At 42.0% G+C, this 12500-nt stretch overlaps 1 protein-coding gene across 2 annotated transcripts in view; it reads right to left on the bottom strand.

Annotated features, from left to right (window-relative positions):
- LOC115544252 (dysbindin) overlaps positions 1 to 12500 on the bottom strand; it is a 19626-nt gene that overhangs the window by 1447 nt on the left and 5679 nt on the right. The window contains exons 1-4 of one of the 2 annotated variants that reach the window (XM_030357125.1): positions 10205 to 10447; positions 9760 to 9912; positions 8406 to 8555; positions 1 to 740 (exon numbers count right to left, since the gene is read on the bottom strand). The exon at positions 1 to 740 is cut by the window's left edge and continues 1447 nt beyond it. In XM_030357125.1, coding sequence (XP_030212985.1) covers positions 436 to 740; positions 8406 to 8555; positions 9760 to 9912; positions 10205 to 10247 — 651 coding nt within the window. In that variant the 5' untranslated portion in view covers positions 10248 to 10447 and the 3' untranslated portion in view covers positions 1 to 435. Of the gene's footprint in view, positions 741 to 8405; positions 8556 to 9759; positions 9913 to 10204; positions 10448 to 12500 lie in introns of those variants that run through there. The other variant, XM_030357118.1, reaches the window with a different exon arrangement.

The raw sequence follows: 12500 nt of genomic DNA, 5'->3' as shown, positions 1-12500 counted from the left end.
GATTTGGTTTGACGGATTAAGAATGACACAATACGGTCAACTGAGGCAGGGAAGGGCACTGCTAAAGGCTCTGTTATGGTTCTACATCGGCGCAAAGCAATGACCACGCAGTCGCTTCGACACAGTTGTGAACCTGTTTTGGTTCTGCGTCGGATTTTATTGAGTGGACCAATCAGAGCCCTTGCTGCCGTCTCGACGTAAGGTTAACATTTTTGGAGGACGTCATGGGTCCGTAAACCCCCTTGCGTTGCGTTGATGTGGAACCATAATCATTCCTTGAGACTTCTGCTTTCCAATGTACACGACAGGACACTGAGAGATTGATCGAGGGAGAAAGACAGATGCAGATGAAGATGAAGAAGAAGAATACGAGTCCACCCTTCAGCCGTGTATATACGCTCTCTGGCCTACATCTGAAACCAACACTGGCCGAAGCTACACTTTGAGGGCGGACTCGGCGTCTCCCTCGTCTTCGGTCTCGTCGTCCCGGGCCTGATGGACGGCGGTCAGCAGCACGGTGTCGGCGTGCACCTCCTCGTCATCTGATTGGACGAGGGGCGTGTCGCCTCCGTCGCTGGTGCCGCTGGAGCCGGACGACGTGGAGGAGCCGCGCCTCTTCGCTGGGCCTAGGCGCTCCGGGCCGTTGTTGTTGCCCTGCTGCTTCGAGGGAACCCCCTGGCAGAACACCACCTCCTCCTCCTCCTCCTCCTCCTCCTCCCCCTCATCTTCGTCTTCCCCCTCTGGGGAAAGATGTAGAGAAATTAATCAATGGCAAGAATGGAAAAAACGTATCGGAATGAGTGTGTTGTCACAGCTAGTTTATTATTCCTTATAGTTCCGTCGCACTGTGCGACTTTTCAACTAGCTCGTAGATTCAAATAACCAAGACTTTTCTATTGTCATAAGTGATTTCAATCATGGTATCAATGAAAGGGATAGCCAGCTGTGCTACACTAGCTTGTGTCACTTCGTTGCACAGAAAGTTAGAGCGAACAGAACCAGAGCCCCAGTAAATGTCACCAGTTCCCCAATAAAATTCCAGTGATCATTATTAAATTAATCTGCAGTAGCGCCGCTCTCGCTATGGAACCGGCAGGATTCATCAAGCGCATCTCCTGCTGCCTCGGGACTCCTGCGTCGAGCCTGCCACTTACCAGCCAATCACAAAAAAGAAAGGGGCTACATAATAGCCAATCAGAGAATAGGACTACTGTATCTGGGTAATATTTGACACAACAACCATTGAAAAAAGCAGTTATTCTGGAATCGTTCACGTGATTCTTCTGAATGTTTCTTCGTAAACACAGTGGAAACCACGGGGGCTGGAAACAGCACAGAGTAGGTCATCCCCTTCTTTAATGTTACAACAAATTCACAACTTGTTTTTCACAAACAATGACAACTTGATTGCTGTTAGAGAATGTTGCCCACATAATTAGCATCAGTTTTTCAATACTGAGCATCTACATTTAGATGCTAGCCAACAGTTTTACAGCCTGGTCTCTCTCTCTCTCTCTCACACACACACACACACACACACACACACACACACACACACACACACACACACACACACACACACACACACACACACACACACACACACACACACACACACACACACACACACACACACACACACAAATACATACACACACACAATGCGTGCACACACAGGAAAATGAATAATGAATGAATAATTGTTTGTCTTCAAAACTTGAGAGACCTGTAAAAGTATAGGCATTTGTTTTGTGAAGCTGTCCTGTAAAAAATAAGCCTTCTGAAAAACGATTCAGATGGACATCAAGAAATTCTTCATGAACAAAGGCAGAGGGAGAGGAGCAGTGAGGAGAGATGAGGAAGATGAGGGAGGTATGATAATTGCCAGTGGTGGACGAAGTATTCAGACCACATACTTGAGTAAAAGCTGAGATACCTGTAAAATATTACTCCAGTAAAAGTGAAAGTACTCCCTTTAAATGGCCACTTGAGTAAAAGTATAAAAGTCCTTGGCTTGAAATGTACTTAACTTATCAATTAACTTATTAACTTATCAACTTATCAACGCTGGAGTTGATAAGTTACCGGACTACTTGCGGAGTAATAAGAAAGACGTGAATCAGGCAAAAAATCCACTTTCCTTGACAGTAGTGATGTATTAAATGATTATTTTCCTTGATTCTGTTTGCGTCGGTCAGTTGAATCGAATCATGGAATGCACGGCACCAGCAACATTATGCATGCACCCTCAAAATAGCATCTGAACAACAAGCCACTGACTGTTTTCTGAAACTGCAAAATAGCTCCAGGGAACGTTTGCGCAAGAACACCTTTCCTCCTTTCGCCGAACCGCCCCCTTGGGGCGCATGTTCACTATGGAGGTAGATTTGTGTCTTTATTATGCAATCAAAAATAATAGGTTTGAGAGCAAAACTTTCCACACTGCAATCAAAAAATAGATTTGAGAGCAAAACTATCGACACTGCAATCAAAAAATGTTTTATTGCAAGATAAATTAATGTGATAAAAAAAATATTAATGGGAATCCAAAAGTTTTGTTTGCAAACCCAAAAGTTTTGTTTGCAAATCCAAAAGTTTTGTTTGCGAATCCAAAAGTTTTGTTTGCGAATCAAAAAGCTTTGTTTGCGAATCCTAAAGTTTAGCTTGCGAATCCAAAAGCTTTGCTTGCTGTTGAGCTGAATCTCGTGGGCGGGACCTACACCGAAAGATGTAAGACACGTCTCTATTGGCCAGTCTCGATCGGAGTGACAGCTTGGCAACATCCGAAAAGCCGCTGCCCCCCGACCGCCTCCAGAAGCAGATTGTCGGCCTGACGGACAGGGTGTTCGTTTGTGCCTCTCAATCCGCGGCGGCGGTCAACAACATCGCCCTGCTCTCCTCTGCCATGGTCTCCTTGTCGGCTGACAGGGAGGCCTACGGGATATTCAGGGCGCGCAAGCGCGCGCACGGGACAAGCTCATAAGGCGAAGCCTAGACGGCGTAGCCTACATGAAATAGAACTCCCTCGCTCGTTACTAACTGTGGATGTTGCCAAGCTGTCACTCCGATCGAGACTGGCCAATAGAGACGTGTCTTACATCTTTCGGCGTAGGTCCCGCCCCCCCCCCAGATTCAGCTCAACAGCAAGCAAAGCTTTTGGATTCGCAAGCAAAACTTTAGGATTCGCAAGCAAAGCTTTTTGATTCGCAAACAAAACTTTTGGATTCGCAAACAAAACTTTTGGAATTGCAAACAAAACTTTTGGGTTTGCAAACAAAACTTTTGGATTCCCATTAATATTTTTTTTTATCACATTAATTTATCTTGCAATAAAACATTTTTTGATTGCAGTGTCGATAGTTTTGCTCTCAAATTAATTTTTTGATTGCAGTGTGGAAAGTTTTGCTCTCAAACCTATTTTTTGATTGCAGTGTGGAAAGTTTTGCTCTCAAACCTATTATTTTTGATTGCATAATAAAGACACAAATCTACCTCCATAGTTCACCCCCTAATTTACACTGCGGTCAAGCCAGCGGACCCATCGAGATCAGCGGTCAAGCCAGCCGACCCAGTTTTTTGCCGTACCTGTATATACTAGCCATTACGGTAATATCGCTCAGCGCGTCAGAACTAGTTTCAACATAAAAGCATTTGTCTGGTACATACCGAAAGACAGTCATTAAAAGCAAATACTATCAAAGGAAATGTACGGACGTTGTGATATTTACTTTCAAAATAAAAGCCCAACTAATTGACAAATGTAAGCTTATACCAATAGTTTATTGGAGATTTAAAATGAAACGTCCCTATTATCCCAGACTCATTCCACGTCAGGGTCATAGTTCACGACCCCATAGTGTCACCCAAGAAGTTTCAGGATATTCTAATGTGTAATTTCAAATTAAAAGCTCACTAGAAATTGAAATACTAGACTTATTACATATGAATTTGGATTACATTTTAAATGAAACGCCCTGTTATTCCAGACTCATTCCACTTGAGGGTCATAGTTCACGACCCCATAGTGTCTCCCAAACAGTTTCAGGATATTCTGATGTTTAGTTTCAAATTAAAAGCCCACTAGATATTGAAATATGAGACATATTACATATTATTTTGGATTACATTTAAAAGGAAACGCCCTGTTATTCCAGACTCATTCCACTTCAGGGTCACAGTTTACGACCCCATAGTGTCACCCAAGAAGTTTCAGGATATTCTGATGTGTAGTTTCAAATTAAAAGCCCACTAGATATTGAAATATGAGACATTAGATATGATTTAGATATGAATTTGGATTAAATTTAAAAGGAAACGCCCTATTATCCCAGAATCATTCCACGTCAGGGTCATAGTTCACGACCCCATAGTGTCACCCAAGAAGTTTCAGGATATTCTGATGTGTTTTTTCAAATTAAAAGCCCACTAGATATTGAAATATGAGACATATTAGATATGATTTTGGATTACATTTAAAAGGAAACGCCCTGTTATTCCAGACTCATTCCACGTCAGGGTCATAGTTCACAACCCCATAGGGATACCCACGAAGTTTCAGGATATTCTGATGTGTCGTTTCAAATTAAAAGCCCACTAGATATTGAAATATGAAACTTATTACATATTTTTTTGGTTTCAATTTAAAAGGAAACTCCCTGTTATTCCAGACTCATTCTACTTCAGGGTCACAGTTTAAGACCCCATAGTGTCACCCAAGAAGTTTCAGGATATTCTGATGTGTAGTTTCAAATTAAAAGCCCACTAGATATTGAAATATGAGACATATTAGATATGATTTTGGATTACATTTAAAAGGAAACGCCCTGTTATTCCAGACTCATTCCACGTCAGGGTCATAGTTCACAACCCCATAGTGATACCCAAGAAGTTTCAGGATATTCTGATGTGTAGTTTCAAATTTCAAATTCCTGTTAATCACACATTTTGTCACACACATTTCACGAAGGTGGGCTACACAAAAATGGGTTGGAAAGCTAGACTAGCTATACTGTATAGCCACTGTCCATCTGATTGTCTACTTAGTTAATATTACCCCCCCTACACAATCTGGACTGTGGTCCTGACTTTTAGCCCTGTTGGCTTTTACAATCTTGATCTTCATCATTTATTTATTCAAGTATGTCATTTTTTCATTTCAATGACAAGCAATTCTACTCTACCTTTCTTACTCTACCATTCTACCTTTTCTTACTCATCAAAATTAGGATTCCTATACTTGCAAGACCATATTATTATTCCACTGTGATCCTACAAAGAGAAAAACATTAAAATATTTAAGAAACGTGAACAGCAATGAAGCCCACGTGCTGGAGGAATAGGGCCAAAAGCAAAAATGGGAAATCAAACAGGAATAAATATTCTAAATACATAGAAAATGTTGTACATCAGAAATATTTACATGGAGACGGGTTTAAAAAATCTGCAGATCAGAATGTCATGAAACTTCTCGGGTGACACTATGGGGTTGTGAACTATGACCCTGAAGTGGAATGACTCTGGAATAACAGGGCGTTACCTTTTAAATTGAAACCAAAATAATATGTAATAAGTCTCATATTTCAATATCTAGTGGGCCTTTAATTTGAAACTACACATAAGAATGTCCTGAAACTTCTTGGGTATCACTATGGGGTTGTGAACTATGACCCTGACGTGGAATGAGTCTGGAATAACATGGCGTTTCCTTTTGGCGGTCATTTGCATGGTCCGCCAGAAGTGCCATATGGTGCAGCATTAACCACGGCGCTCACCTCTGCATTTATAGGGTTACGGTAATAAGACTGACGAGAACACCTTGGATAATCAGTTTGTAATCATCCACGTAAAATGTTCTTGAACATAACCCCTTTTTAATGCCTGATTTGTCATGAAAAGCATCAAGAGTAACGGACAACGATTGTGATGAGGAGTGTGGCTTGGTTTTCCACACTTGGGATTTAATTGACTGAACACATAATTTGATTATGTGTTTACAGTGTCACATAAAAATATTATGTTATTGACACATGTTGGACGGATGCTTTATTCCATGCAGTCGCGCCGTCAGTGGACAGTATGGAGTGACGGGATTAAATATAGAGGGTTTTTTTTTATTTCTATTCTAAGGAGATGTTTCTGGAGTTATAACTGAGAAATAACGCAGTTGACTTAAATTATTCTGATTACATAGATTTAACGCATGATACGGGTTGAAATAAAATTTATGAAGGGCGATGATAAAACATAATTGTTCTTCTCACTCTACAATTCTTCGGTCTGACTTCAGTTCACCACCACACCATCTGTGTCGCAAATTCTCCTTTTCCTCCAAACCATGCGTACGCATGGGTCAGAGTTTGCTTAGGGCTGCGCACATTTTCCCGTGAAGTTGGTTTTTTATAGATCACAACCATGGCGTGGAAAGTCACGTACGCCAATTTCAGCCCCGTTTTGTGCGTACGCAACGGTTATAAATGAGACCCCTGAACCTTCGTGGGTGACCCTATGGGGTTGTCAACTATAACCCTGACGTGAAACGAGCCTGGAATAACAGGGCATTTTCTTTTAAATCGAATCCAAAATCATATGTAATATGTCTCATATTGGAATGTTTGGTGGGCTTTTATTTTGAAACTCCACATCAGAATGTTCTGAAACTTCTTGGGTGACCCTATGGGGGTTTGAACTATAACCCTGAAGTGAAATGAGCCTGGAATAACGGAATTTTCTTTTAAATCAAATCCAAAATCACATGTAATATGTCTCATATTTGGTGGGCTTTTATTTTGAAACTCCACATCAGAATGTCCTGAAACTTCTTGGGTGACCCTGCATTTTTAGCAATGCTTTGCGCTTCTCAATAAGCTGTCACTTTATTTCCAACCATATACATTTCTTTAATGGTGTGCATGTTTACATTGTTTACTACGTTTAGATTTTATTTTATTTTTTTAATTTTATAAGTTACAAATTTATATTTTATATATTCATGGGATTCCCCTGAACACTTAGGGTGCTGCATATTCTTGAAAACGAATCTTGAGTGTGGTTTTAGAACAAATTTGAACATGCTCATATAGACGCCATTCAGTGCTTTTACAGTTTAAAATGTTCTGTTCTTATGTTCGCACTTTAAAGAAAAATGCTCAACGTTTACATTTTATACTTCCAGTTTCAGTACTTCTCAGTTTATTAAGTGTGAGCAGTTTTAAAATAAAAATGCTTTTGGTAGCAACCGCTTTTGGGTGAATTCTTAATTATTTTCAAGCATAATAATAATGCACTGGTTAGTGTCCCAGTAGGAATCCACTGTTGCAGATATAGTCACCTCAATGATGTCCTCCATTTATTGTCCTGAATTATCTTTCTTGAAGATAGATTGACCCTTAACGTTTTCATCAGTCTTCCAGCCATCAGTAACTACCAATACTTGTAAGATTTGCTGTTTAATATTGATATAATACTAGTTTTAATATGTTGCTTCTCTACACAGTCATGAAGTGAAGGAAACGGTTCAAATAAATTTTTCATTTTTAATAACATTAACCCCCGGATCGAATCGAAATCAGATCGAATCGGAAATCAGATCAAAATCGGATCGAATCGGATGGAATCTGAGAAAATCGGGAAAAAATCGATTCTGAAACTTAAAAATCGTAATCGAATCGATTCTTGAAATTTGAATCGAAACCCAGCTCTACTTCCGTGGAGGTGAGCAGCAAGGGCTGTGATTGGTCCACTCACTACAACCCAACACAGAACCTTAACAGTTTCACGACCGCGTCGAAGCGTCTGTGTGGTCATCGCGTTGCGGCAACGTGGAGCCATAACTGAGCCTTCAGTGTTACGTTTTACCTGATATAACCAACGATTATGCAGCTGTGATAGACCAACACCATGGAACATGCGGGGGGCCATGTCTGCGATTCGGCCTTGTTTGACCTGTCTCCCTATCCACTGTCACTCCCACAATTAAATAACTGAAATCGTGGATTATTGAAAAAGAGAAAAAGAGAGGGGGGGGGGGGGGGGGGGGATGAGGAGTATGGAATACGAATGAGTCATTCTGCAAGATCATACTGTCAAGTCGTAACACCAATTCCCATGGACTAATCCAAGTTTAAAATATTAAAGTAAACGCATATCATGTTTGCGTGTCAAATACGGGTTTAGATGCCAAAACTGAAAAAGGAACAAAAAAAGTATAAAATACGCCCATTAGTAATCAGTGCATGTCAGTCAGAGGGCCATTCAAGTTTCAACCCCACCCAATCCTACATCTGATTTATATGCAAATATGAATATAAAGATGTTTTTTTGTATTTCTGTCTTTGTGTAATTCTGTCTAAATCGTTGGGGCTAGCGAGGGGAGGGCGGACGGCAGCAGCAGGAAGGGGTGTGTGTACCTGGCAGCGGGGACGCCAGCGCCCCATCGTCGGCCCCAAGGCCTGAGTTGAGGAACACGTCCAGGGCCTCCTGGTCCGAGATGTCCATCAGGTCCATCTGCTCCAGCACGTCCACGTTCACCTCCATGGACGAGATGCTGCCCATCGGGGCTGTGGAGCCAAAGAGCACAGAGGAGATAGGGTCGATAAACAAGCAATATTTTGATGGTTTACCCATGCAATCTGGCCCCTTATATTACTTAAATAACCATAGTAGTGATTATACAATTAATGAATTATGCGCATTAGCATTGTGTAGAAGCAGAATACTTAACAACGGCTATCACTACACATTTATTGAAATGAGAAGGACTAGACTAAAGATACACATTTAAATGTATTTCTGTTAATAATTAGTCATTTGTTTTAATTTGTTTTTATTACATTTTCTTTTTTCCACTTACTCACACACAAACACACGTACTAACAAACACACTTACTAACACACACACACACACACGCACACACACACACACACACACGCACACGAACACACACACACACACACACACACAAACACACACAAACACAGATACCCACACACACACACATACACACACACACGCACGCACACACACACACACGCATACACACAAATGCATACACACACACACACACACACACACACACACACACACACACACACACACACACACACACACACACACACACACACACACATACAGGTATAGATACAGTTTAGGCATGTAGATCAATGACAAGCCGTTTAAACAGTGCTCTCTCTGTCTCCCTCTCTCTCTTTCTCTCACGCTGTCAATCTCTTAAAGTAAAAACATCTCCAACTCTGTTTTGCCCTCAAACAATTTTCGTGGGAACCAAACAGTTTGTAGGAGATCTGCTGCTTGTTATGACCGCAAATTTATTAGTATTCATTATCTACGATATCATATTATTACAATGCCACTGATTAAGGAGAAAAATATTTCTTAACATCTGACATCTGTTTCTGTTTATGGCCGGGAGTTATGAGGGGGGGGAGTTATGAGTTATGCTTATAGCTCATAAAGTAAAAGGTCATCAAGGTGATAAGTAGGCCATTTGAGGAAAGATATAGGAACAAATACTGCAATAAATTCATTGATCATGTTAAATTTCTTGAGCATTTCTTTTGTTTCTTGACATTTGCTCTTTTCTAACGCGTGAAGTGTTTAGAAGAAATGTAATTATGTACGTGCGATTTGTTTGCTCAACATGCACCAACCCAGGCGTGTTCACATTCCACAGTCATGCAGTCACGAAGGTCACACGACCTGACATGAACATAGGCACTGGTATAGGCGGTTCATCCACTCACGTTTCCTGCAGTCGATCTGCAGGTGAGAGGAGGAGAGGTGGACGTCGGCCTCCTGCTGGAAGGCCTCCTCGAAGAAGCGCTGTCGCTCCCTGACCTTCAGAGGCTGTGTTGTGCCGTCGCTGTCCCTCATCTTCTGTGCGTTGTCTGTCTCCGCTGCGAAGGGAAGCAGACAGGGCACACGCGCGCTACTGTCACCACGAATCATCCACTGCCGTCAATGATGCCCAGCTCGACAGGCTTGTAAACTCTGAAGGGCTACGACAGCTCTGTTGTACCGGCATGGAGACGCATTATGTGTCCATACCACTCCTAATAAACGATGCACATTAATATACATATCTTCATATATATTTTACATTCAAAAGTATAATGTGACCAGATAATTTTCCATGCGATGTGTATGAAAGGAACAAGAGCTACGAGCGACACAATCCTTCTTTCTGACCTAAGGCTTTGGTTGTGCAAGTCTGCTCACACCCCCTTGTCATTCTCCGAGCCCACTCCCACTGAGCTCCAAGCTGACACTTTCCCTTGTATGTGTGTGTTTGTGAGTGTGTGTCTGTTTGTGTATGTGTGTGCGTTGGTCAGTGTCAAATGCTGAGCATGCTCTGAATGTGGTTTGTGCATGACAAATTTGCAGATATCGGAGGTTAATGTTACCCTGTGTGTGTGTGTGTGTTTGTGTGTGTGAGTGTGTGTGTGTGTGTGTGTGTGTGTGTGTGTGTGTGTGTGTGTGTGTGTGTGTGTGTGTGTTAGTGTGTGTGTGTGTGCGTGTGTGTGTGTTAGTGTGTGTGTTTTAGTGTGTGTGTGTGTGTGTGTGTGTGTGTGTGTGTGTGTGTGTGTGTGTGTGTGTGTGTGTGTGTGTGTGTGTGTGTGTTTGTGTTGTGGCATCCCGCCCCTTAAACCTCGGCCCGGGCGGGTCCGGGGTGTGTGTTGGACGGCGTATACCGCCGTCACCCACTAACCGGCGACAGAGAGCATCACTTCTCTCCCCCCAATCACCGCGATAGGGGACACCTGGCCGGAGGGGGGAAAAGGCCCGGGAGCTGTCATAAAAGGAGCACGAGAACTGACGAGAGGGAAGAACGGGAGCCAGTGGCAAGAAGGATGCGCTCGAGACCACGATGGACTAGAGGCTCACGGAGACCCTATAGATAGTGATTGTGTTCCCTGTCGGAGATCATTGCAATAAATGCAGAGTGCGGCTTAACCCTCTTTTAACGTGTGATTCGTACCTGGAACCCGGCACATTGGGAAGCGGGTTACCACTGTGTGTGTGTGTGTGTGCAGCAGGGGCTCAGCCTTGTGTTCACAATGATTGGAATGCACAGATTATGTAAACCTCATCTCCACCCTATACTCTATATTGCACTTGAGTACATGTGTGTTTGTGTCTCTATATCTGCCTCTGTCTCCTTTCCGAAGTACTTTTCTCTTTCTCTCTCACCATTTCTCTCTCTCTCTCACGCTGTCATTATTTTTAAGTCAAAAGTTCTCCAGTTTGAATAGTCCTGCAGGCTTGTCTGGTCGCATAAAAGCCAATGTAATTTAGACACTCCAAGATGGCCTGTCCCAATCAGAGCGGCATATGGGAGGTACACCCCTCTCTCCAGCCGATTACTTGGAGTGCTGCTACAGTCACCATCTTCTCCCTGAGATATTTTCATGAGGGCATAGCTTGAAATACCCTTTTAGCATTTAAACATAGTTTAGTCTCATTGCGTTGCTTCCCAGTGAGCTTGGTGGGAATATAAACGGCATGAGAGACCCAAGAGACAATGTGTATAGACTCGAAATACCTTTTGTTTCACCCTAGGGGTAAGGAGTTGGAGGCCTTGTAAGCTAACGCCTTCTGTATGAGTGTGAGTGTGTTTGTGTGTGTTTGTGTTTACCATCTACCATTGCTATAATATTTGCATAGTATGTGTTGAATGAGTCAATAATTGGATTGCAATACAATGAAGATCATTATAAAATAACTAACCAGGAAATAGAAAGAAGCAAAACAAGGTGCACCCAATCACACCATACAACAACCAGCACACATTTCAACAGATTTGGCCGAAGGTCTGCCGGTTGGTATGGTACTATTTGTTTAGTGTTTTATCATTTGCAATGATTCATCTGTTTCACACACACACAACTTAATTCTTGAGAATTCAGACCCACACCCACATTGAGTGGTATAATTAGGCCATTAAGGTATCCAGGAATGTGCTGGTAAACTCATCATCTATTGTGACCTTGAGAGATCTGGAAATGCAGGTCATATTAATAGCCTTTATGAGGAAGCTCTGTTTCCAACCAATACTAATTATGTCTCTCAATTAAGGTGTAGAGAGGGAGTGTGTGTGTGTGCGTGAGAGAGAGTTGTTGGAAGGTGAAATCTATTTTTTAGGCCCGCACACTCTGTTTTGCATGCATGCAAACATACACATATGTACACATACCCTCATGTTATTGTGGGCTGTTGCTCATGAAACAGCCCGCAATAACATCAAGAGATGTATTGCTTACATGATATATGTGTGAGTGTTGTTGTAGAATTAATAATAACTTATCTAATTCACTTCAACTAGCTAAAAAGCAAGAGGAATCGGGGAGTCCAGGTCAAGTATAGATGGAGAGTTTATTGCCACCCGTAAACGAGAGACAACAAAGCTGAATGGTATTCGCGAATACACACTACTGAATGAATCCCGGACAGCTCCTTATATCCCCAATTCTTACACAATACAAAG

The sequence above is a fragment of the Gadus morhua genome, chromosome 1, assembly GCF_902167405.1.
Source record: "Gadus morhua chromosome 1, gadMor3.0, whole genome shotgun sequence".
Taxonomy (NCBI): domain Eukaryota; kingdom Metazoa; phylum Chordata; class Actinopteri; order Gadiformes; family Gadidae; genus Gadus; species Gadus morhua.
Note: the sequence above shows the minus strand (reverse complement) of the source record. Positions and strands in the feature narration are given on the sequence as shown.